Source organism: Phlebotomus papatasi, chromosome 1, assembly GCF_024763615.1.
Source record: "Phlebotomus papatasi isolate M1 chromosome 1, Ppap_2.1, whole genome shotgun sequence".
Classification (NCBI taxonomy): domain Eukaryota; kingdom Metazoa; phylum Arthropoda; class Insecta; order Diptera; family Psychodidae; genus Phlebotomus; species Phlebotomus papatasi.
This window is the reverse complement of record NC_077222.1, coordinates 56,967,924-56,994,977: the sequence shown is the minus strand read 5'-3', so window position 1 is coordinate 56,994,977 and position 27,054 is coordinate 56,967,924. Positions and strand designations below refer to the sequence as shown.

General features: G+C 33.1%; 1 protein-coding gene and 1 long non-coding RNA gene across 7 annotated transcripts; both read right to left on the bottom strand.

Moving 5' to 3' along the window:
- Window positions 1–57: 57 nt before the first annotated feature.
- On the bottom strand, window positions 58–23,399 carry LOC129808431 (neuropeptide SIFamide receptor-like). 6 transcript variants are annotated; one of them, XM_055858206.1, is made up of 7 exons: window positions 23,195–23,399; window positions 19,770–20,025; window positions 9,214–9,395; window positions 4,687–5,144; window positions 4,501–4,612; window positions 4,325–4,440; window positions 58–506 (listed from the first exon to the last, which is right to left on the bottom strand). In XM_055858206.1, exons 2-7 carry the CDS (start codon window positions 19,922–19,924, stop codon window positions 291–293), a joined length of 1,239 nt encoding a protein of 412 aa, XP_055714181.1. In that variant the 5' UTR covers window positions 19,925–20,025; window positions 23,195–23,399; the 3' UTR covers window positions 58–290. The 6 variants fall into 6 exon arrangements, with proteins under 6 accessions (XP_055714181.1, XP_055714215.1, XP_055714188.1 ...); XM_055858240.1 differs by having other exon boundaries at window positions 4,693–5,144; XM_055858213.1 differs by having other exon boundaries at window positions 23,014–23,383.
- Window positions 23,400–24,775: 1,376 nt separating this feature from the next.
- LOC129808815 (uncharacterized) lies at window positions 24,776–25,917 on the bottom strand. Its single transcript, XR_008752463.1, has 3 exons — window positions 25,801–25,917; window positions 25,562–25,743; window positions 24,776–25,496 (listed from the first exon to the last, which is right to left on the bottom strand). It is a non-coding gene; the product is annotated as an uncharacterized LOC129808815 (long non-coding RNA).
- Window positions 25,918–27,054: the final 1,137 nt, after the last annotated feature.

Genomic DNA, 27,054 nt, shown 5'->3' with positions numbered 1-27,054 from the left:
GTACAGGGCCATGCTGTTCTCAAAGGCTTTTGTAAAAAAAATATAAAAAAAAACAAATTTCTGTATAATAATTCTTGGTTTAATTTCAAATTACACTGATTATCAAGAATATATTTAATGTGTGAGTCAAAAAATGTAGTCAAAATTGAAATTGTTCTCTCCAGGGAAACATTCAACGATTTACAACAGGTACATTTCATCTCTTTTCTATAACATTTACCAGAAAAATTTAACAATTTTACCATAAAACGTCACACTTTGAAAGAAATACCTAGTCAATAGTTTAACAATTAGTTCTTGGGAGGAAGGAATTGGTCATTAATGACGGTAAGATGTGTAGAATTGGTCGGAAAAGACATTCTAAAAGACTCCGCCTTAATAATTCCATGATGAGTTTTGATGCTGGAACTAAATCTTCGACTTCCACGACTGCTAAATTCTTTCAAGGTAAATCCAACATTGTTGTCAAAGAGATGGGATGAGGTAGTTGTTTTTCCAATGAGGCCCTATGGAGGAAAAATATTTCCTAAATATTCTTGGAATTTAAGTGTTTTTTTCAAGGGGGAGATATTTGGGTGAAAATGTGTACACCACTTCCAGGCACTTCCACGATTTGTATGGAAGAAACCTTCGCACTTCCAGAACTTCGCAACACTCTCGATAATAATACAATACTTCCAGCACTTCTTGCACTTCATGCACTTCTTATACTTAGAAATGAATACTTTATTTATTATGATGAAAAATCTAATTAAGGAAATTCTAAAAAAAAATCTCAAGAAATTTATTTTTACACAGATATTTTTTTAAAATTTTGCTTATATTTTGCATTTCTTGCGCCAGATATTCTTGCATACTTTCAATATTTTAATATTATCTGCCTTTTTCGAAGGGGTATCAACATATTTTGAATTTTCCTAAGAAGCTGTGAAGCTACTTTTGGAAAAATACGTATTGTCGTTTGTAATTATTAAAACTATGCTGGAAAGTCTGTAAGAGTTCAAAAGTACGAGTGCAACAACTAATTCAGCACTTCAGATGTATCTTCAAATTTTATTGAGCTTGATTCTCTCTCTGGCTTCAAAATCATTTAAAATTAAAACATTTTGCACTCTTGGGAAAAATTTTAGATGATTGCTAATCAACTTTTGCAACAAGCTTGGCTATTTTTCCCAGGATCTTTTTCGCTATTGTTGTATTAGATAAATTTCTCATCACCTGTCGCCAATCGATCCGCAAACAAGATTTTTTTTATCGCAACATATCATGAGAAAAATGGCCACAATCATAAAGTTATGCTTTTTCCTTTGAGTGAAAGAATGTGGCACCTACGAACCGAGCTTTTAAACACATCCAAGCCTTTCTACATAGCGAAATACGATCTAATTATTGTTTTCCGACATTTTAACAGTTTCTTCAATTGCTATCCACAAATTATCTTCTACTAGGATTCTCACAATATTGGCATCAATATTAGAGACCCTTTAAAATGAAATTGATATTTCAAAGAATAAATCCCTATTTCTAAATTTTCAAAGCCACTTTTCGATAATCCTTAGTAGAGTAAGGACGAAATCTAAATACATCCCCAAAATGTTTCTTTAATGGAAGTACATCACTTAGACCTTTCCAAAATTAGTCTAGCATTACATATTACAAATGCACCTTTTCGTTCCTCATTTTGTAATAGTCCTCAAAAACACAAATCTACTTTTTGAAGAATACTTTTGGCATCGAAGAGATATAACACACTAAAACCTTTCCAGTAAATGCAAACAGGTAAACAAAAAATGGTAGAGGTAACCTATGGGATACCCAATCCGCAAAAAATTACTCTGACTCAAAAATGACTGGTTAATAAATGGTCAAAAAAATTACTCCAAATTGGAATCTTAAGAATTAGTCATATTCGCGTCGAATTTTGGTCACAGCATTACTCAACATTGAATTAGTAATATAACAGTTATTTTACGGTTCTAAAATTTACTCTACCATGCAGCAACAAAAGCGACTCCAAATGACGGTATTTTTCCGTACAAAAAATGACGCGCCAAAAACAATGCATTGGACGTCCTTCTCTAGCGCATAGGTACGAAATCGACGTAGGGGAAAGTGACCATGCTTGATACGATCCAAGCTTGATAATAACTATTTTTTTCCTATGTTAATCAATAGTTATGACTCATCGCAATATATTTCAATAGCTGGTGCTAAGCCTCACATTTCCTAAAAAAATTAGGATCCTAGCTCTTTTTTCCTAGTTTCAGGAAGCAAAAATCAAAAATAGGCCCAAAACTGTAATTTCGATTAATGATATTTCATAAGAATTTCTTAATTAATGTCGCTGTTCATGAAAACTACTATCATAGGCACGTAGAGGGGTCATCAGTACTAATATTTATGTAAAAATATTTTTACTTGGTGGACACTGTTTTTGTGGGTGGTAACAAATTCATAAATTCTACTTGTGTCCATCCTATATTTTAAGAAGGGTCCATGAATGATAATTTTAATGTGGCAACTATATCATTAGATGTGATTATTTCATAATTACACATATTGCAATCCACCAATTTTATCGACAATTGACATAATCTTCAACCCTGTTGCCTGAATTTTAAGGTTGCGGAATGACATTTTCGTGGACTCAAAGTGAAAAAATGGTTTTCGCTAGCGCCCTAATGTCATAAAAACATGGCTTAGAAAAATTACATAAAAGTGATTTTAAAACTAATAACCAGTCTTACAAACGACTTAAGCAGATAGATTAGAGTTCCGTCTAAATATTGATGTGCAATTTTATGTATCCGGTGAAATTTTTGCAGTGAAAATGGGCCTCCGAATTGTCGAATCAATTATTATACAGGAAGGCCCCGGACCCAACTTGTATAAAAATCGCCACTGAATTTCCATTTTCTTCTTGAGGAAAATCTAAGGATTTCCAAGAACTATTTGAGGTTGGATTATGAACCTAATAAGTGAGACATTTTTTTGTCATAGTGGAAGAATCGCTTCGGTTTGTGTGTTAATCAGAAAAAAATCACAAACCTTGGAAATCATTTTACAGTATCAAGCATGGTCACTTTCCCCTACACACTTTGAATGAAAACGTTAAGTGCACTTCACAACTTTGTATTGCATTACGACTGTAGACAATATTTTCTCAACAATTCTTCACATTTTCCATCGTTTTCTAGTTCTATGTAAATTTCTCTAATTTTTCCCTAATTCACTACACACATTTGCGAAGATTTTTGCCGTTCGCCTATTGCTGAATGAGCCATCCGACATGTCGAAAATTTTCCCATTGGATGGCAACAACACAAAAAAATCTTTTAAAATTTTCACTAAATAGGTCTTTTCGACACAAAATTTTAATCACAGGACACTCCAGAGACTGGAGGAAACTCCTAAATCACAAAATTTCATTTTGCAAAAAAAATGTTTGTGTGTTTATCATGCAAAAAATTGCCTAATTTTCACTTAACTTCTGTCGGCACTGTACTTTTTCGAATCACAACACACATCTCTACTGAAGGAGCTTTTCCTCCTATTGTACACTATTATATTGTTGAGAAAACACGCGAAAATATCAATTACTTTGCGAATTCATAGCTCTGAATAGTTCTATTTGCCATTTGACAAGTGAAATTTCCCCTCAAATATATCCAGTGAGGAGAAGAATTTTTATTAGTACACTGGAAGTCGGCGTCATGTTTTAGTCGTAGGCGGGTAATTTCAGAGTTATTATAACGCCAAATGACTTCCGTAATTACCGTCATATTATTCCCCACTTTCCGTCATTCGACTCTCTGACGACCGTCATAGGACCCGTTTTTGGAATCCAGAATACATACATCCAACGGTAATCTTACTCCAAATTGCTATTTGGGACAGCTTAACGACATTCGCGAAAAAGTCCCACGAATACGATAAATTAGAAAAAAAAAATTACATCAAATTTATTGAAAGTCAACTGCAATGCTATGTCATAATTTGCGAGCCACTACGACTACATGAATTTGTAATTCCTGCAAAAATTAAGGAAAATTATTGTATAACTGAATATTTTCCTAGGAAAAATTACGACACAAATTAAGCTATAATAAGTTTGAGCGTATTTGCTCCATTTCAAATTATACTGTCGCTCGAATTAAAAATCTCAACTACAACTAACGTAGTCTGAAAAATTCGTAATTAGGCAAAAAAATTTATATTTGAACACTCCCACTTCCAAAGACTTCCAAGCACTTAATTTTCACCTGTACACCACTCCCTACCCTAATATCTCCCCCTTGTGTTTTTTGCATTAATCGAATCCTACCTTAAAGCCTACACGAAACTTGCGATTCATGAAGGCATACAGGATGGGATTAATACAGGAATTAGCTGCTCCTAGCCATTGTGCAATGGGGAAGATGACATGGATGATGTCTTGAGCTGGAAGAAAAATTAAAATTGCCATGAAATTCAATATTTGTGATAGAATTCCATCCTCACTTGTCTTATCGTTAAGGAGATTTCCGGAAAATTTAACAAAACAGAAGATCGCATAGAGTGGAAGCCAGGAGAGGGTGAATGTAACAATGACTACAAAGACCATTTTGATGACCTGTTGATGAAAAAAATCCCAAATATACTTGAACGATCTTATGGGATTATAGATGGTAGGGGTACAGGAAATACCTTGACCTTTGATCTGTTGACGACACAGATTTGGCGATTGCAGAGTCTCTCGCCAGGAATACTCCTATTGGCCACACTCCGCCAGATTACAGTGTAGCAGATGGAGATGACTGTGAGTGGTCCGAGATAACAAATGGTGAGATTTGCAATGGCAAAGAAGAGATTATCTGCATCCTCAGATGGCCAGAGTTCAACACAAACTTCTGCAACACTTCCTTTGATGCCCAGTGGCTCAGTGGAGAAGACAAAGAGCAGTGGCATGTTGATAGTCAGGGCAACTGTCCAGATAAGAATCACTGAGAAGCGATACTGTCGCTTGGACATGGTCCCTGTGAGTGGGAAGGAAATTGCTGCACATCTCTCTAGAGAGATTGCCATCAAGGTGTTGACGGACGCTGATACGGATACTCCTTGCAAATATGAAACAATTTTGCAGACAAAAACTCCCAAAATCCAAGCTGAAATTGATAAATTTACACAGAAAAAAATAAGTTTTAAAAATTATGTAGAGCTCTTTTTAAAAAATGAAAATACGTTTCACCAAATAATTTGATTTTTGAATGTTTTATGGTAAATTTCTATGAAATTTTCACTGATTTGTGACCTATTAATGTTAGATATCATAGGGCGAAGTAGGGTAAATTTGAATTGGGGCAGCTTTAAATCAGAGCTTTTTCTCCTATTTTTGAAAAAAAACTGGACCTTATAATTTAGCTCCACAAACGGATTGAAAATCTATTACATCATGATATGGTTCAATACCAGGAGAAATATCCCAATTTCAAAGCTGTCCAAAATTCAAAGGTGCTCCACTTCTCCCTATGGTCTAATATTAATAGATCAATTAAATACAAATCAGTGAAAATTTCTAGAAATTGACCATAAAACATTCAAAAATTTAATAAATAATTCCACTGGACGAGTTAAGGAATCGTTCGACTTTAGGGCACTTTACCTTACACAGGAATTATGCGAACTCTGCGAAACAATCGATAAAGAATGCTCTTTTCGTATAGTTAAGATAAATTACATAGATTTATAGATTTTTTTCTTTTCAGGATCTGAGAAAAAGTTAAAATGTACATATGGGGAGGTGGGTCTATTTTAACCCGAGGGGCTACATACAATTTTTCGAATATATCTAAAGGAAACTGGGACTTACAATTATTTTATTTAATTTTACAATTGTTTTGTATAGCTGAATTACATTATGTTACCGTGCTATCACACATCACACTAGGATTTTTTCAATTTGTAAATTCAATTTAATTTTCAGATGAATTGTTCCTATGTGTTATTTTGCACTAAAAATCATTTGAATTGATAGATTTCCGCTCATTTATTGACATAAACTAATATCTGACCCACCAAAAACATGTTTAAACATACTAAAATAGCATAAATGTGGTTGCTCAATTAAATTTGAATTCAGCAAATTAAAATGTTAAAATTTCTCACTAATTTCAATTTTATTGCAGTTAAACAAAGTAGCTTTTTGAACCAAATTGTTCTTATTAAATTTATTCACTCGTAATTAATTAATATTTGTGGTCAAAAAAATAAAATAAGTGCAGTGATTAGTGATAAACTTGTACGCGAGTAAAGCTTCAGTATCGGGAGTAATTTGCTGAGTTCCTTCAAAGCAATTCGAAGGAAATTGTTGTGTCAAGAAATCGCAGTTGGGATGACTTCATACAGATTTTCAACAAGATTATATGAGAATACCTTTATAAGCCCTTTTGTCTACAACCCTTTCTTCTGGCTTTTGGGATTCTTTTGCATAACAGATAAGTGACTTCTTCTAAGATATTTTAATAAGTACTATCACACATTTCCGGAGTCATTCGCAATCAAAAATCTCGCGGCACTATTTAAAATTGAGCAAATTTCTTGCAAAATATGTCCTGGCTGTGAGAATTTTCAAGTAAATTCTAGAAATTTTATAATGCTCAATTGGCTCAATAGAATTTAAAATTAAATTGTGAAAATCCTAGTGTGATAACACTGGATCCAGTGAGTTCAATGTCCTTTAGAAATATGCGAAAAAATCGTATATCACTGTAGCCCTACAGCTACACCACCTCCCCCTACTTATGTCTAGGATAAAATTAAAAGTGGATGGGTTAAATTTGGAAAATTAAAGTTATACAATTTCTTAGTTAAAACGCTTTTTAATAAACTATATACTTGTTCTTAGAAGCTACGTATTTTATTTAAAAAAGTGTAATTTTACACAAAATGTGTAATTATTGCGTGCAAAATTTACACAAATGTGTAGTATGTGTTCTCGAGATTTCTCTGAGATTTTGCGGATTTACCGGCAATTCCGGAGACTGGTCCTGTGTTAGAGGCGTTCCTTAAAATTTCAAGAATTTCTGAAAATTTCTTAGGTCATCAAGTGTTACCAAGAGTAAGGGAAGAATCACATTGACAGTAGAAAGCTCACCGTATTTCGTTAATTTACGCATTTTCATTGCAATTCTTATACAAATTCTCAATTACCGTATTACCTTTTCTCATACTCGGTGGCACTAGGTGAAAATAATGTAAGAAAATTGAAGAAATAAAGCGAAAATACGACAAACGGTGAGCAAAAAAAAGCTGTAGGGGGAGGTGGGGCTACTTTGAGCTGCGGGGCTACATTGTTATACGATTTTTTCGCATATTTCTAATGTAAACTGGGTTTTAACATTATGTAACTTAGATAGCCAAAAAAATTGCGGATTTAAATAATATATTTATAAGGCCTAGCTTCATTTAGAAATAGGCGAAAAAGTCGTGTAACAATCTAGCCCCACAGCTCAAAGTAGGCACACCTCCCCCTATGTATAATTTTTCAGACAGTTTTTTTTGCTCACCGTTTATCGAATTTTCGCTTTATTTCTTCAATTTTCTTATATTATTTTCACCTAGTGCCATCGAGTATGAGAAAAGGTAATACGGTAATTGAGAATTTGCGTAAGAATTGCATTAAAAACACGTAAATTAACGAAATACGGTGAGACTTTGACGATGACGGTAAGCATTTTACTGTCAATGTGATTCTGCCCTAATTCCCAAAAAAATCTGAGGAATTTCCCAAGATACCGAAAGTGTACTGGTTTAGCAAGGAGCCTTGATCCAATATTCACCACGCACGTTTGGGTTATTCATTCAAATAACATAAGTTAACATTAAATAAAATTTATATTATACGTTTTTTTTTATAAAACATTTTTCTGAAGGACATATTTGTGGAAATTTCTGTAAGATGTTCTAATAGTAAAAAAAACTCGCGTTTATAGGTATATATAAAAGATATTTACAGTATAAAACATTTATCCTTGACTGTTCTTAAATCTCATTTTTTCACAAATATGCGATTTTTTTGATACGGAGGATAAAATAGTAGGGTAAAGTGTATAATTTGGAATCAGTGTTACAAGTTGGACAATTCGCCGGTACAAGTTGGACATGGCTTTTTTCTTGATAAATACAGTACAAAATTTGTTTCTAAGCACAAGAAACCAAATTATAAAACTAAAGCATTAAAAATATACAAATAAAAATGAAGTACTAAATTTATCAAGACGAAAAGCCCTGTCCAAATTGTACCATTGTCCAACTTGTACCACTGTCCAACTTGTACCACTTTACCCTAAGTGTGTGTGAAATAAATTTTAATTTCCTTCTTTAGTTTCTTAATCAAGCTCAATATTTCTTTAATTAAATTTCTCATAGTCATTTTTTAAAATATTTAATTACATCATTCAGATTTTTCGCTTATCGTATATAATCCTTAAATATGTATCTTATCTTCGGAAATGTAAAAAATGAGAAAAAAATGTATGGGAGCTTGAGGCAAATTGTTACTAAACGGTTTGTTGGTAGCATTCTCCATCGCAAGGACGATGATTGGAAATTCAATTTGGTCGGTTCCTGGGACATCTAAGAATATGTAAATAATTTTCCTAGTAATTTGATTCAAGTGTCTCCGTGGAAACGAAAAGGCAGCGAAGGAATGCTTGCATTGCAAAACAGATTTAAAGGGGTGTGTATAATGTGGCAAAATTGTTGATTCAAACGGGAGGCTAGTCGGGGAAGGATGAGAAAATGTTTTGCTAGAAAGGCAGAAAGGGAAACAATAACAAGAAGAACATGGCTTAATTATTTCCACACTTTGTCCCTCTTTGAGCGACAATCTCCTGAATCTCAACAATTTGATCCTCAACTTTGGATTTTGAGGTGCAAAATCGCCTCAATCTTCTTCATATTTCTCTATATATAATCTCATGGTATTTTCTCTCCTCCAAAAATATTTCAAATTCATCTAACTTACACTATATATAATATCAAGTTGATGAGACGAGATACAGAGGGAGAGAAAAATCTTATGTAAAGCATCTCAAATACGCGGCAAAACTTTTCATCAAATGTATCTTTTGTCCGCTTCGGGGCATCCGCCCTGAATCAAAAGAAGACATGCCATGATTTTGTGGGTGTTAAGAGGAAAATGGTCGTGGTCATGAGAGAAGGTTGATTTCTTACCTTGAAAAACATTTCCAACCAATGTGAATGGTAGACAGAAGAAATTCACAAGTAGATCTGCTATCGCCAGATTCGCTATAAATTGATTGGTAGCTGATCTCATGCCGGTGCTCTTGAAGACAACCATAACGACTGCCACATTGCCCACGACCCCCAATACAAAAACAATTCCATAGGCCAAGCTGTAGGATGAGGAAGAAATTTTAACTCCCCAATAAAACCCCTCATTAGTCGTTGAATATTCACAAATTGACATTGAAATATCATGAGGGGTGTTCAGTTCTATGAATATTTGAGCTTTTGCTGTATTATTTGTGGAGAATGATTTTAAAATTCAAGAATATATATGTTGAATAAAACAATAATAATAATAATATTTTGCCCTTCTTGTAAGGATGAACTAGCCCTTCCTGTAAGCGGGATTTCTAGACATCCATTATTATTTTTTCTGTTTTTTCTTATACCAGGGATAGGGTAGTCGGGGTTGTCAGTGTCTTATTCCCCGTGGAATCAAGTGCAGTAATGAAGCTCAATGGATGCAATTCAAACACTTCTAACACCAGAAAAATTGTGACCTAAAGGGGAATCGAACCAAGAGCACTTGCATCATAAAGCGAGTACTCTATTATTACTTGGTCCATTAAGTGCCCAATGATAAAATAACTGATCCTTAACTATGCAACATATTTGTCCTTAATTATGCAACATATTTGTCCTTAATTATGCAACATATTTGTTATTGATTATGATTTTGGTATCTATATATATCCATGTTTTTAGTTTTTAGGATTTTCAGGAAAAATACCATTTAGGGTAAGTGTGCCAAATCCCGGCCAGCTTGCAATTCCGGCCACCTTTTGTGTTTCTCAAATTTCCATGAATTTTTAATTTTTACATACTCTAGAGATTATACAATTCAAAAGAATAACAAAAAATGTAGCTTCGACATACGAGATGACGTGAAAAAGATATTGGAAGAATTCCCGAAGGGCAAAGAACTATGAGAATGAAGGTGGCCGAAATAGGGCACCAAAGCTATGTCTATATTTTTGTTCATTTTAAAATGTATTAAGAATGATTTTAGAGTAAATAAAGACGATAAACTCTATACAACCCAATAAACATTTCTGGTCAAAAATTGGACAAAATGTCGAAAAACGAGGTCAAGAAATGGGCGAAAACTGGGCACACGCTGGGCAGATTGTCGAGAATGGGGAATAATCTGTCGACACACCGTCGACATCACTGTCGACAATATTTCGAAATTTTTTCCCCAAATATTTTCCAATATTTGTCCAGTCCACAAAAGTCAAAATAAATTCCACAGTGAGTTGCCAGCTGTGAAAAATATATTCCACATACAAAATAGATATTCCTCTGGCAACCACGTCAAGCGATAAATAATTCCATCTCCCAAAATGAATGGAAATTATGATTCCTTTATCGCAGGAATACAATGACTTTTATATTTAATTAGAAATTGCAGCATTGCTTCTCCGATAGAGAATTGTGTGAGGAATCATATAGTTTCACGCCTCACACGAACGATAATTATTTCTATGTAAAAATCAACTTGAAAAATTCAATTATTTTTATTATTTTTCCAATTCCATCCAAAAAATTCTATATTTTTTGTTGAGTCATAAAAAGTATAAAATAAAATTTTGGAGCAGACAGAAGACGAGAAAAAATAGTTTAAATTTTCCTCTTTATTTCATTTACTTGAAATGTCGCCATTTGCAGAAAAAATACGGAATGCGTATTTTTTACACGGTATAATAATCGCGTATGGTTGGGGTAAAATATGTAAAAGGGCTAATATTTCAATAATTTAATATTTTTAGTTTCATATTGTAGTTCTTTCCTTAAGACTAAATAATAAGCAAATATTCATTTTAATATTTGTATTTCAAAAACAAAAAAAATTGTTCATCATATCTTAATCCAATATTTTATATAAATCATTTTTGTAACATTTTTCGCTTTCTTTTACGAACTTTTCATAATTATTTTTTTTTATTTAAATTTATAAGATAATTTGTAACTTGGACGTTACCGAAAGTCCACAAATTTTTACATAAATTTACCTAATCTAAATTCTACTAATGTAGTGTTGGCAGAAAAATGATCATAAAATTCTAAATATTAGATGAGATCATATATTCTGTCAGTAGAAGAGGTAAAAAGTTTGGAGTGGTATATCTCAGCTCCTGATGAACATAATTGGATGAGTGAACTATTGTTGGAAAGCTTGGTTCATTAGCTTTCAGAATCTGGTATATGTAATTGGCTATGGGTAAATCATGGTCATCCAGAACCATTTATGTCGAAGAAGACACTTTTTGCAGCGTCATTTTTGACCATCTACTGCTGGGACCAGGAGTGACCCACAATTCTCGCACTTGGACTGTTCGTTAGAGGAACTCAAAGGGTATAATTTGTAGAAGAAACTTTTTTTTTGACATCTTACTTTTTTTTATTCATCGACTTTTGCAAGAATTTTAACATTTTACACGCATAGAAAAAATTACTGAAATCCTAAAAGAGTGGTTTCTGGAGGGGAAGGATAGACGTGGGGATGAAATTGATGTGATATTTGGATTCCTTGGATCAACTTATGGGGGAGTACTTAGAACATTCCAAGTCGATATCTTCATTAGTTTGTCCAGAAAATGAGATAGAAGGATTTCTGTCATATTTTTCTATGCGTGTAAAATGTTAAAATTCTTGCAAAAGTCGATGAATAAAAAAAAGTAAGATGTCCAAAAAAAAAGTTTCTTCTACAAATTATACCCTTTGAGTTCCTCTAACGAACAGTCCAAGTGCGAGAATTGTGGGTCACTCCTGGTCCCAGCAGTAGATGGTCAAAAATGACGCTGCAAAAAGTGTCTTCTTCGACATAAATGGTTCTGGATGACCATGATTTACCCATAGCCAATTACATATACCAGATTCTTAAAGCTAATGAACCAAGCTTTCCAACAATAGTTCACTCATCCAATTATGTTCATCAGGAGCTGAGATATACCACTCCAAACTTTTTACCTCTTCTACTGACAGAATATATGATCTCATCTAATATAAAGACGAAACGGTATTCGTTAGTCTTTAAACACCCAATATAGTGAGATATGTTAAAACAGTAATTGTTAACTGGCAAACATATAGAATACCTACGATATAAGACAAAGCGGTGACAATTAATCTGGATTATTGGTAATTATAAAACAATATACGGACTGTGGGTCTATAAGCGTTCAGAATGGGGCTAATTAAGCTGTGGGTCTATATTGTTATATGAGTATTCCGCTTATTTCTCAATGAAGCTGGCCCTTACAATTATTTTATTTAGATCTACAATTATTTTGTGTATCCAAATTACATCATATTAAAACCCAATTTCCGCCAGATGAGGCAAAACGAGGATTGTTAAGACTGAAACTGTGTAGAATACTCGTGACATAGAAGAAAACGGGGACTATTTATAAACGCTCAAAATACATATTAGGTAGGGCAAAACGGGGATTGGCCTGGAAAACGTGTAGACTAAGATTAAGATTTAGGATTTATCTATGGGTCGACTTAAACCTTTTATCGCATCCGGGCCACTTATTTGGGCCCATTATGCACACCCCATTACTCCATTCTATCTTAACCCCGAAAGCGGTCCTCCAGCTCCATATCTCGGCTTCTGTATGCTTTAGGTACACACACAGTGCCGTTTCTAGTTCAGTTGCAGTGAATGTGTACTTTTATCGACAGATCTCTTTATGCCGAACTCGTTTCTGTACCAGCCTCTCTTGTTTAGGCGGTTCATTGACAATGCATTACTTTTTCATCCATTCACTGGACTAATTCTATATGGCTGCTGAAAAATCTGCAGCTGCCGAGTTTCGAACCCATGACCTCACAGTCATAGAGACACTACTCTACCAACTGATCCACTGAGGCTCAAGCGTGTAGATTATCTGCAGCATAAAGTGAAACCGTAACTTAGTTCATAGGCGCCCGAAATACCAGCGAGATAGGGCAAAAAAGGGATTATCGACTATCAAATCTATAGAATACCCGAGATATAAGACGAAACGGGAACTTAAGTTCATGAACGCTCGTAATACCAATAAGATAGAACAAAACGTTGACTGTTAGTCGATAAATGCGCAAAATATTTACAAGATAGAGTGAAATGGGTACAAAACCCACTATATCCAAATGGAAATCTTTAGTTCATAGATGCAAGGATACGCAAAACGTCTAGAATACTTGCTATGTAGAACGAATGAGAAACTGTTTGGTTATAGATACAGGGGTCTGTATAGAATTTTACACAGAATCGTGAAAGTTTTCTACAGAAGAATTTTGTATTTTGTACGGCTATTTCGATGTTACTAGTGTCATTTACAGACTAACAGTGCTTATTTTGTCTTCTTTGGCGAGTATTCTGTACATTTCATATCTAACAAGACTTACTTTGCCTATATCGCAAATAATTTTGACTTTTACAGACTAATAATCCCAATTTTTTTATATCATGCATATTCTGGACGTTTATGAAGTAAAAGATGCAGTTTTGTCCTTAATTCGTGGTTTTGTGCACTAATAGTCTTAGTTTCGACCTTATTCGCGGGTATTACAGTCTTATAGTCCTTGTTTTGCAGATTTTCGCAAGTGTTATGGAAATTTACGAACTATAAGTCCCCGTATCGTCCAATGTGACGAGTATTCTGAACCTTTATTGGTCAAAAATCTCTGTTTCGTCCTATTTTACGAGTATTCTGGACTTTAGTTATTGAAAATACTCGTTTTGGTCTACCTTGCTTGTATTCCGTGCATTTATGAATCTCTGTTTTGTCTTATATTGGAGACATTCTAGCCTAACATCCCTGTTACGTTTTATATTTTGAGAATATATTTTTATTGAAGGATCGCTACTCTTAAGGTCTCCACTACACGCTATAGAAATTTATGTTCATATTGAAGCAAATTCCCTATCCTACGGTTGCGTAGGAAAACTCTTCAATTTGGACATAAATTTTTCTAGGTAGAGACCATTAATTGAGAAGTGCTCCCAATATCACGAGTATTCTACACGTTTTCGGACTAACAATTCCCATTTTTTCCTAACACGTCGGTGTTTTAGACGCTTACGGACTAAGTGGCAGTTTCCGTTTTGCCCTATCTTGTAAGAATTCTGGACATTTACAAACTCACAGTTTCCCTTTTGTTCTATCTCTCGAGTATTCTAGACGTGTTTTCCGGCTAATAATCCATGTTTTCCCATATCTTGATATTATTTTGAAGGCTTATTCGTACTAATGGTCCCCGCATTGCTCTTTTCTACTGGTATTCTGAATGTTTATGCACAGTCTATGTTTTGTTCGATTGCATTGATTTTTTAGATGTTTCCAGGCTAACATTTCATATTTTGCCCTCTTTCGCTAATACTCTGGGCCTTTACTTATTAACAGCTTCCATATCGCCTAATATCATGAGTATTCTAGATGTTTTCTGGCTGACAACATGCTTTTCTCTTTTTCTAACGAGTATTTCAGGCGCTCACGGACTAAATAACAGTCCTCGCGGGAATTCTGGACGTTTACGGATACGTAATAATAGCCCCGTTTTGTTTTATTTCGTCGGTCTTCTGGTTTTACAAACATTTAGCAATTTAGCAACAATATTTATCTCCATATCACATATTCTCTTACAAATTTGTCAAAGAAAAGTGATATGGAAAAGTTCTAATTAAAAATAGAAATAAAGTGAATTTACAAAAAATATAAAAATAAAAATATATTTAAATAATCTATTTCTAAAATTCAATATTGAGAATGAATATTTGCGTTTTTTCTGTTTTTTATATTTATTTCTCGCTTAGCACAAATACGTTTTTTTTTTAACAATAAATCAGACCAGCATACGTAACATTATCGGATTCTTTGAAATTGTTGTAGTGCAAAAAGATATAAGATAATGAAAGTGCTGAAAAAGGGTAGTTTTATGTGAAATATATTATGTTGAAATTCAAAAAAGCCTTTTATTGGCCAAAAGAGACTTCAAAATAATATTGGTAATTTAATAATTCAATAAACTTTAATATTAGATAAATAATCGTAGCCATATCTAATAAAATAGTAATCAATATTATATTCCAATATAATTAACCAGATCGTAGCCCCAGTGCCAGATACAGTACTTTTTTATTTAATTTAATAAATTACACGATGAACGTAATAAAGTCCGGAGTAATTATTACGTGTAATTAATTAAGTATTATTGTCGATTGAGGAGATCATTGAGGGTGCTGAACTACTGACTGAGGGAAAACTATAGTTGAGAAGGAATTTCTCCTGACGTAGGGCTTCAAGGGCTTCACCAACTAGACTAAGAGCGATTTAAACCAATTTATCAAGGCCAGTGAGCACTTATCACTTTATCAATGATGAAGGAAATGCGATGTCACGAACTGCGGGGTATTGAGCGGATTATGACTCAAATTGATTCTGAAGAGGCGTAGGGCAAGCGTTATGATGATCTAGATGGGAAGATGCACGCTACATGGGACTCTTCCATCATTTTTGCATCTTTCGTGGGATCCTCAGCGGGAGAAACAAAGGCAAGAACTACCTTGCATCAAGAATCCCAGAAACTGAACAGAAAATTTAAGAAGAAGAAGAATACAACGAACATGGTCAGGATTTTGTCCAATTTTTGTCGACAAAATTTCGAAAGATTCTGTCGAGATTATTTCGAAAGAAAAATTTCGAAAATCTGTCCAGTTTCTGTCCAATTGGAAAATATTTGGACAGAAATTTTTCCAATCGCTTGGAAAATTATCTGTCCAATATCTGTCGACACTGTGTCGACGAAATTTGGGCAGCTTTCCAATCGGAAAGAAAATGTTGATTGGGAAGGTTCCAAGCAACACTCTTTCAGAAGAAAGTATAAAAAAAATCAATTTGAATTTAAAATACTACATTTCAAACTTGAGACTTTGACGCTTGCATGCAACTATGCCGAAATTTGGCACACTTACCCTATACTAAGAGATTTTCTAAATAAGAAAACTTGATAGGGGTGTTATAAAATATTTCTATATCTGACTACTAACTACATTATTTGAGGTACGATATACGTGTAACTAAAGCTGTGCCTCTGGTATTAACGAATAAACAACATATTCATAATTAGTACTGTACATAATTTAAAAAATGTATTAATTTTTTAATCATAAAATTCAACATCATTATTTGGATCAATATTAAGATAATAGGTTTCATTTGGAAATTAAGATGAAATGAGGCATTAGGGGTGTTCATTTAATTATCTTTTGTGTTTAAATCATTTGAGATTTAAACGATTAATGCATAATTTATGATGCTTTAGTAATTCCAATTTGCCCCATTTTATGTTATGGAAGAAAAAGCAAAAAAAAAAAGATTAATTTATATCAAAAGCAAGGGTAAGGTTGAGATACTTATTTATCATGAGTTTAGCACTTTTTTAATAAAGTACCAAGTCTATACGTTTCTCGCTCAGCACAAAATTATGCTTGGACAAAAGTAAAATGAATTATTTGCAAGAGGAGTAAAAATGTGAAACTTTGATCAAAAATTTAATATTCATTATGACCGGATCAATTAGTAAAATCGGTAAAATAAAATCAATTTTTGTAAAATTGAAGAAACATTGAAATAATAAGTTTTAAATGACTTTTACTGCTCGAACTCCACAGAGAAGAGCAGTATACATCCCTCGATTTGTAATCCTCGGATTTTCTCAAAGTGCTCCGATCGAGCAGAAATTCACAGGGTATATGTTTTGAACATCCCTGATGCTGAAAATCATAAGCCGACAATTTCGGGTCCGGTTGGCCGTCCGTCCGGCCGTCTGTTTAAATTATGTATATTCTTTGTATCTTTATTCCCCCTGAGGGGTCGTATTTTGGTAAAATTTTGGAAATCTGAAGTTTCGAGTTTTTTGAGGTCTCACTGGTCTTACTGTTTGTCTTTGTCCGTTCGTCCGTCTGCCTGTCGACACTTCGCCAGCTCTATAAGCTATAAACTATAAAGGGTGAGAGATAAAGATTTCGAACTTTTGGAAGTCACCCCCATAAATCGACATTTTTCCCTAAACCTTCCCCTCCCAAAAAAAAAGATTTTTTTTCGATTAATCGAAAATGCTTCATGATATTTTTTTGTTGGAACTTATTTCAACCGATTTTGAACCTGTTCATAACCGATAAATAATTTTTATCCCAAACTCTATTTTGAGATATTTTGGGCATTATTTTGAATCATTTATAAATCAGTTCAAATCGGTTGTAAAGCGGTAGTGAACCGGTCATGTACCGATAAATAAATTTTTGTCCTAAAATCAATTGTATAACTCCTAAAAGTATTTTGTGAGCTATTTTAAGTTACTTATACAGTAGACTCTCTCAAATTCGGGCATTTGGGACCGAAATGTCACCCGAATTAGAGAGAAATTCGGGCATCAAACTGTTTGAATTTGAAATTCAACGATTTTTTATTCATCTGCACACTCACATTAAGTTTACATACTCATATTTATTGTAAGTTTCATGAAAACCCCTTAATAATGTAAAATATAATATCATAACTAAAACAAACCATGGCAAATTTAAGGATAATTGCTTCATCCGATAATCATAACGAAACCTGAAAATGTCAACAAATTTTTTTCGAATTTAACTGTCGCCCGAATTAAAAAGTTCAGTAGACTCTCTCAAATTCGGGCATATGGGACCGAAATGTCACCCGAATTAGACAGAAATTCGGGCGACAAACTTTTTGAAATGCAACGATTTTTTATTCATGTGCATATAGATATTGAGTTTACACACTGATAGGGGAAAGTGACCATGCTTGATGCTGTAAAATGATGTCCAAGGTTTGTGATTATTTTCTGATTAACACACAAACCGAAGCGATTCTTCCACTATGACAAAAAAATGTCTCACTTATTAGGTTCATAATCCAACCTCAAATAGTTCTTGGAAATCCTTAGATTTTCCTCAAGAAGAAAATGGAAATTCAGTAGCGATTTTTATACAAGTTGGGTCCGGGGCCTTCCTGTATAATAATTGATTCGACAATTCGGAGGCCCATTTTCACTGCAAAAAATTCACCGGATACAAAAAATTGCACATCAATATTTAGACGGAAGTCTAATCTATCTGCTTAAGTCGTTTGTAAGACTGGTTATTAGTTTTAAAATCACTTTTATGTAATTTTTCTAAGCCATGTTTTTATGACATTAGGGCGCTAGCGAAAACCATTTTTTCACTTTGAGTCCATGAAAATGTCATTCTGCAACCTTAAAATTCAGGCAACAGGGTTGAAGATTATGTCAATTGTCGATAAAATTGGCGGATTGCAATATGTGTAATTATGAAAGAATCACATCTAATGATATAGTTGCCACATTAAAATTATCATTCATGAACCCTTCTTAAAGTATAGGATGGACACAAGTAGAATTTATGAATTTGTTACCACCCACAAAAACAGTGTCCACCAAGTAAAAATATTTTTACATAAATATTAGTACTGATGACCCCTCTATGTGCCTATGATAGTAGTTTTCGTGAACAGCGACATTAATTAAGAAATACTTATGAAATGTCATGTATCGAAATTACAGTTTTGGGCCTATTTTTGATTTTTGCTTCCTGAAACTAGGAAAAGAGCTAGGATCCTAATTTTTTTTAGGAAATGTGAGGCTTAGCACCAGCTATTGAAATATATTGCGATGGGTCATAACTATTGATTAACATAGGAAAAAAATAGTTATTATCAAGCTTGGATCGTATCAAGCATGGTCACTTTCCCCTATACATCGTAAATTGCATGAAAATCCCTCAATAATGCAAAATCACATCAAAACTAAGACAAACCATGCCAAATTTGAGCATAGTTGATTCATTTGACAATCATAATCAAACTTGAAAAATGACAACAAACTTTTTTCAAATGTAACCGCTGCCCGAATTAAAAAATAGCCCGATCTTAAAAGAGCCGAATTTGCGAGAGTCTACTGTATCCCGATCTTAAAAGAGCCGAATTAGCGAGAGTCTATTGTAAATCGATTTAAATCATTTGAAAACCGGTAAACGGTTAATGATGCAAAACTGCTTTTGCGGTATAGCATCTAAGTTATGAGTTCGATACTTCGCAAAGCCTGGGACGTTTTGCCATCCTTTTTATGAAATAAACTAATTAAATATTGCCAAAAAACATGTTTCCTTTTTATTTATTTACTTATCAAGTAAATTTTCCATTAAAAAATTTGAATAAGATCACATTCTTTTAGAAATATTACCATTTATTCCAAGTTCAAAAATTTATAAATTTCTTATAATTTTTTTATTAATTATTATTATTTTTCAAAAATTATATTTATAGCCATATTAAGTACGATTCGTTTATCAGGTTCAGTGATTTATCTCACTTGCTCTCAAAGTTTTTTTTTTTTAGATATATTTAGACAATAACTGTATTTTTCCTCCGAGGACAAAACAGTAAATAACTCACCTGAGAAAAATTGTAGCTGCAATGCCATATCTGAGGGTAAATCCTGGATCATTTTGGTACTCAATCGTGGTGTAATTTGTGATATTGTTGAGGGTAAAGTCCCACCAATTGCCATCATCACAGAAAGTGATATTTCCGTCTGTACAATTTTTCATCACTTTTACTCTTCATTCAATTTCCCACGAAGAAGGTTTTTCTTTTTTATCACTTGCCCAACCCACTCTTCACTCCACCCTTGGATGTTTTGTCTGTGAATCTGTGATGATGAAATGGTATTGTCTGTTTCACAATTCAATTGGTGGCAAATTTAATTTTCAATTGACAATGGTAATTTTTGGATATAAAGAACACAAGGTTGAGTTTAAGAAGTTTTGCTTTTTGGATGAGAAAAAGAAATGATTGCTGGGTAGTGGGTGACAAAAAGCCAGAGATTGAGGGTTGGTATATTGAGAAGGATCCGCCAAGTAGGAAAAAAGGGGGCGGCCAAAGTGGAATCATTCTTGAGAATGGCAATAATAATGGGATTAAAATTCAAGGACTCCAAGGACTCTCCCTATGCTTAACTTAAGAGAGGAAAGCAAATAGAATCCGTACACTCAATATATTAACATACGACAATTCAACAATTTAATAATGTGAGCTTCAGTGAGTGAGATTGACAAATATAAAAAGAAATTTCATTGTAATTGGGAAAAGCATTAAAAAGGACACAGTTGTGGGGAATTCCGTGCTGCTCTTTTCGTTATTCATTCTTTCACACAATTTTTCTTCATCGTTTATCCCATTTCCCTTTTGGTGTTACCGTCTCCATTCCCCATGCAAGAAGTGCGTGGACCATGTTGCCTGGTAAATGATGAGAGAGGCAAAGGTATGTTGTTGCCTCCAAAAAATTCAATTGTGCAACTTTTCACATCCCATTTCTCTCCATCATGATGGTCTTCCCATCGAGTTTGGGTTTTCTTCTCGCCTTGAGAGTGGGGGTGACAAAGGAGGAGCACATAACAGTGTTATTTTGGAAATTGATGTGCGGGAACATGTTTATTTTGGAGCTCTTTTACCAACGCACCCCCTTGAAAACTTTTTTCTTCCATCCTCAATTAGAATGTCCTTTCTCACTGATGAAAATCACTTTTTGACAGGGTTAGCAACTTTTTGAAGCTTATTCAATGTGAATTTTTCACTTTCAGGGACAATTTCTACACAACTGGAAGTCTTTTCTGGGGAATAAATCTCTATTCGATGGTGATGATGAGCTAGAAGGACAATTTTCAGGAAAGAACAATTTTTTTTTCAGGGAGGTGGAAGACTTTTTGAAGCACACATTTAAAAATTAAATACTCCAGTAGAGATTATGGAAAGGTAATTCAAAATTTATTAAGGGACATCATTATATTTTTATCATTTTTACCGTTTAGGACTTTCAAAAAATATTTATAATAAATTTAATAATGGATAGAATATTAATAAGATATTTCCTAGTAAATAAACTTGAAGTCATTTTCGCTTTCCAATTAAATATTTAATTCCTTAAATAAATATTTTAGTTAACTTATTCCATCATTATGAAGAAAGCTTGAAGCTCCAAAGCTCCCGCCAATCAGATAACACTTTATGATTAAAATATTTTAGAAAATTAAAAACATAATTAGAAGTGTAAAAAGCTTTATAAGATGTCTTTTCAATGATATGAATAAGGAGAAAAAAGACTAAGGACTGATTGCTCATTTTAATAATTTGGAAAATTAATCTTAAGGTTTTATAAAAATTTACGAAAGTTTTTAGATTTTCCATAATATCAATTTTGGAAAATGTATTGGAAAGCACGTTTTCATCTAAGATAGAGGAGAATGGCGTGTGATAAAATTGTATTGTTGAATAGAGAATGTTGATTAAAATATGTGGCGATTAGAAATTTTTCAGGTTGTGTGGGACCTTGCAAAAATATATAATATCGATATTGCCACATTTTTTTCCTATTTTTTTCACGCATCTTCACACTTTTACTGTCAGTGAAACATTTATCACTTTACACCGAAATATTTACAAATTTCTCACCATTACTTAATCAAATAGTTTAGGTACATTAACAATCTTAGGATGATTTAGGCTACAGAAGATTGATCAATATTTTGGATAGACGGATATTATAAATTGTAAATGATCAAAAATAATGAAATTTTTGGCAAAAGTTAAATGAACAACTTATGGACTATCTTGGTATTTTCAAATTAATTTAAAGAGATTAATAATAACTTTTTAGCTTAACCTCGAAAAAAAAGTTTTTTTTTATTAATAAATCTGCTAATTTACTGACCAAAAATGTTTATCCCGTCTTAGAATGTTTTAAAAAAAAAAAAAAGTTAGTCCCAATTATATTAAAATTATCAGTATCAATTACTTTCTTGACTATCATTAAAGAATTAAATATTAAATCTTTAAAAGTAATAAACTTGAAAAGGAATAAACATTTTTTGATCTGTCAAATATTCTATTTTGCCCAGGAAATAAAACAAAGTTGATTGGAAATCACTAGGTATAATCTTAAAGCTTAAATTGCCAAAATGGTTCTTAATTTCTTTTTTACCACTAATATTTCACTGTTAAAATATTACAATAAAATTTCATGATTTATGCTTTAATTACAATTGTCTATACTTACCCAATATAAATTTTACTTATAACTTTTACCAAAATAACTGCCAATTCTAACAAGACCTTGAATTAGTTCTCTAATAAGGATTATCTTTAGGGGAAAATTCCTTCTCAAACAGATATATTTCCGATGTTAATTAAATCTTTCTTTTCCCACTTTTACGCATCATGATAGTAATGGTGATGATAAATGAGTTAGGTATTTTCGAAGTATGTTTTATTACAAATAGAAGCTTAAAGCTTTCCAAATTATGCCTTGTAGATGTGAAACTTGCAACAACACGTAATCCTAATAATGTTTGCTTAATTTTATTTTTATATTTAGAGCGATATTATCTTATCGTTTAAATTTATAATTTTAGAAAACATATTTCTAACTCGTGCGTGAAAGTAATTTATTATTACTTCCTAAGGCTTCTGAGCATAAGTTTGAGCATTCAAGGCGAGTTAGAGTGTTGAAAACCGTGGGAAAATACGAAGATGAATTTAATTATGTAATTAGTGACATTGAAATGTGTTTCTACGGTGAGATGATTTCGTCCTAAAGAGGGGAGAAATGGGTGAAAGCATTAATATCCTTTTTCATTCTCACGTGCTTTCATTGGATAAAACCCATGTCTCGTGGAATATCTCGAAATTTAATTTGATGGATCCACTATACTGATCCCTATGGATTGCTCAACTAATTCCACAAAAGTACCACAGGAATGCACATTTGAGGTATTAAAGATGATTCGTCAAATTTATTGCTATCACAATATGGATCAACTCACTATAGGAAATAAATAGTTGTTACTCTTTAACACTTCACCGGCTTTTCCCTTTCAGAATTATTGGTACTCCCACTGACCATTTATTTGGACACATTGAACACTGATGTTAAATTGAGGACTAACCGTAATCATTGATTGACTATGGGATTGTACGGGCAGTGGCCATTTAGGATGATGTGTAACGTTCACTTGAACGGCAAAAGTGAGAATGAAAAGAGCGACAGGAATCAAGTTTATAGTCTTGTGTATCGGTGAGATTGTGAGCAAGTGTCGACGAGAGGAAATCGTAATTTTGGCACCGGTGTTTCAGAGATTCCGAACAAATTTTGAAAACTGCGTAGAAGGCATCATCACGTCCACAGTATCCTTCCGCAATACACATAATCTTGGTCTATTTCGCATGTCATTCTTGATGAAGGTAAGTTACTCAATTCTTACTTCTATTTCTGAATTCCTTCCCTATCATTATGCTCTCTTTTTTTTTGCCAATTCACTTCTCACAAGGAGATTCAGCCAATAATTTATGAACATTTGATTTCTTCTAATTTACACTCTTCTCTCATTTCTTATCGGTGTGGGATGAAAAAGAAATTTCTCAAGGATTCTTTTATGTATAAACTAAGTATCAGTTTTTAATGAAATTCTTTCTTAAACTAGGGCTTTTGGGTTGCAAGCAATATTACTTTTACTACTTATTTTCAAAATATATACAAAAAACTCTAAATGTTATCATATTCCATTCCATAGATAAAAGTTTTAGTTAGAGGATAATACGTTTTATTATGAATTTTCCCATTTAAATGGCTTCTTTTTACTCTGAGCGGCTCATATATACAGTAGAGTCTCGCTATAGTCCATATTTGGTTTCAAATTTGACACTTGGGTCGCACTATAGTCCATGTAATTTTTTAAAATTATCAACGATTTTTAGTATTGAAATTGCTCGACGGCTTCCACTTTCTTTGCAATTGTGGTACTTGTCCTTGCTCTCTTCATTGTGGATCACAATTATCACAACTACTCAATAAAGTTTGCCAAAAATATTAAAATAATTATGCATGTCGCATACTAAAAAACATAACCTAACTTAAAATCAGTGTTTTGAAATCAACGGTCGATAAATTGTGGACTATAGAGCGATTGCCTATAGCGAGACTCTACTGTACTGCTGCTCTAAAATGTGTGGAGTTTAAGCAGTAAAAATGAAGAAAAAAAATCACACTACGCTTTTTGGAACAATTCAAAAAAGTATAGTCTTAATGGAGCAACAGAGGGGTGAGGAAACATGAAATTAAAATTAAAATCAATGATGAGAAAGCTGATTCATTGGAGGGGCTCCCCGGAAAATCTAAACTGATTATCTCTGATTGTTTGCCCTGTAACAATAGTACATATAGACGGATCAGACGGACAGATGGACAAACAGAGTGACATAATTTCTCAGACATCGCTTGAAACGGAAATGTATTGTAAAGAGTAGTCCCCAGGGGGAGGAGGTGGAAGGCAAAGTTTTAAAAGATCTAAAATTCAAGGTATGTAGTACTCTTTTTTCTGTGAAGTATGAGAAATAAAAAAAATAAATAAATAAAAAATACTGTATTGTAAATTTGATAGCGTCTGGTTTAATTGACACAAAATTACTTTTACATTTTTACTATTTTGTGATTTTTTATTGCTTGAACTCCGGAAAAATAATAGGGGAGGCTGGAGCAAAATTTTTTAAAACGAAAATTCCAATATTCACTATTTTCTAAAATAAAAGAGACTGAGGCTTGAAATTTTTATTATAAAAGCAAATAGCTGGAAATTTGCAAAAAATATTCTAGATTCCTCTTCAACCTTCTACTTTGCAATTATTTACAAACATAAGAAAAAAACTTTAGGTAGTCAGGAAAATTTATTCTCTTTATATGGGACATCGGTGTTCCAATCGTCAAAGGGTTAAAAGAGTTTTGTTTTGGGCTGGAATTGCATGTTATATGTCTTTTTTCCCAGCGCACAATAACTTTTGTTTTAGAATTTTGAACCTGTCTATAAGAATGAGCGATATAACTAAATCTTAGTTTCATTACTCTCACTAAAATGTTGAAAACATGTTTACAAAGCAATAGATATTGTACGTTGAGAATTATATTATATAAATCTGCTTAGGGGAAGTGCTCATACTTTGTACGATACCAGTTTCACAATGACTAAATTTTTCCTATGTTTTTGAATAATATGCACTTCGCCATTTTAAAAACTGAGCGGTTTTACCTAGTTTTTAAAATATTGGGATCGTGCAACGCACGGGAATTTTCTCCTACAAATAAAAAAAATATAGCAATTATTTAGTTTAGATATTTCAAAAAATGATACTTTACTCACGCGGTGTAGGTTAGGTGCACTAGCTGAGATTCTTTACATTCTCAGGAGTTTTCAAAACATTTTAGAGATCGATTTCTTCTGAATAACCAAGAGGCGAAACTACTGACAAGTTTGGCCTTTTTTTTGTGGTGCTTGTCTTTTGTGTTCTGGCTCTTCTCCGGTTGTTTTCCAGACGAAATCAACTAAAAACAGATGTTACTTTGTTATATATATAGTTCTTAAACTAAAAATATACTTACACTAAGAGAAAGTATTATTACAAGAATATAAAAAAGGTTGAAATATTTCATAGTGCACTTTGTTTCAATGACTGATTTGCTGTAAAGTTAAATTTATTATATGGTCCCGTTTCATATTTTACAGCTTTATATGAAAAGTTCTGAATGCTCTTCATCTGCATATGTTTTAATATTGTGAAACATATTAAATATTATTATTGAACTGTTTATTTCAACAATTGAACTAACACTTGAGTTTTTTATAAAAAAAAAGAGATGGCAAAGCGTCCAAGCTTTGCGGAATGCTCGAAGTCACGAGATAGATCTCACCGTGAATTAGTTTTTTTTTGCATAATCTTTTGGTATTACTGATCTACTAGAGATCAAATTGATTTATAAATCACAAAAACATTTGAAAATCAAAAAAACGGTACTTAACCGATTCATTATCGATGAAAACCGATGTAGCCGGATTAAAAATTTCAACACCTTTTCAAAAAATCCAAATTTAACCAAATCGATTGAAAAATGAGCCTTCCAAAGTGGTTGACCTTTGACCTTCAATAATTCAAAATGGCGAATTTTCCGGTCATAGGTATGTTTGGGTGAAATATTCGCCTGATCTAGCTCTAAAACATATCCGAAAATCATTGAAAAAGCTTGGGCCAATTTCGAGAAAAACCAAAAAAACATGGTTTTGGAGGGGTTAGAGGGGGTGGTGGGGAAGGAAAAAAACGTCGAGAGATTTTGTTTTGTTTTTATTGGGGGTCATCGAAGACTGGAAGTCGATAGCTCTTACGGTTTGAGCTCCAGAATAGTGACAAGTTGAAAAAAAGGCGATTATATAACTGCTCTCTTTTTGAGGCCGAGCAGTAAAATGATGAGGGAATGCTGGACTGTTTCAGGTAGTTGTGATTTTTTAACCCTCTAACGGGTAAGACCGCCTCCAGGCGGTCTTCACAAAAATCACATTTACAGCGACAATAAAGGTTTTATTTATTTAAAAGTGTTACAGTGTCCTCGGTAATAGTCTTATAAACATCTCTTGAAAGTTTGATCTCAGTTTGACTCTTCGTTTTGTTGCTATTTCCAATTTTGTGTGACAGGTCAGAGAAAAAGCAACAAAAAATATTTGTGCAAAAAAACTCATTTCCAATTTCCATAAAAATACCGATTTAAAGTTATCTGACTAAAATAAATTTATTTTTTACTGAAAGATATGTCATTCTACTTTGTATATTTTTTTTTAAAAAATTTGAAAAAACTAAGAATGTG

Coding starts and splice junctions, on each gene's coding strand:
- LOC129808431 (XM_055858206.1), bottom strand. CDS start 19,924: ATGAAAAATTGTACAGACGGAAATATCACTTTCTGTGATGATGGCAAT. Junction 9,396..19,769: donor GCAGCTACAATTTTTCTCAG/GTGAGTTATTTA, acceptor CTCATCCTACAG/CTTGGCCTATGGAATTGTTT. Junction 4,613..4,686: donor TCAACAGATCAAAGGTCAAG/GTATTTCCTGTA, acceptor TTTCATCAACAG/GTCATCAAAATGGTCTTTGT.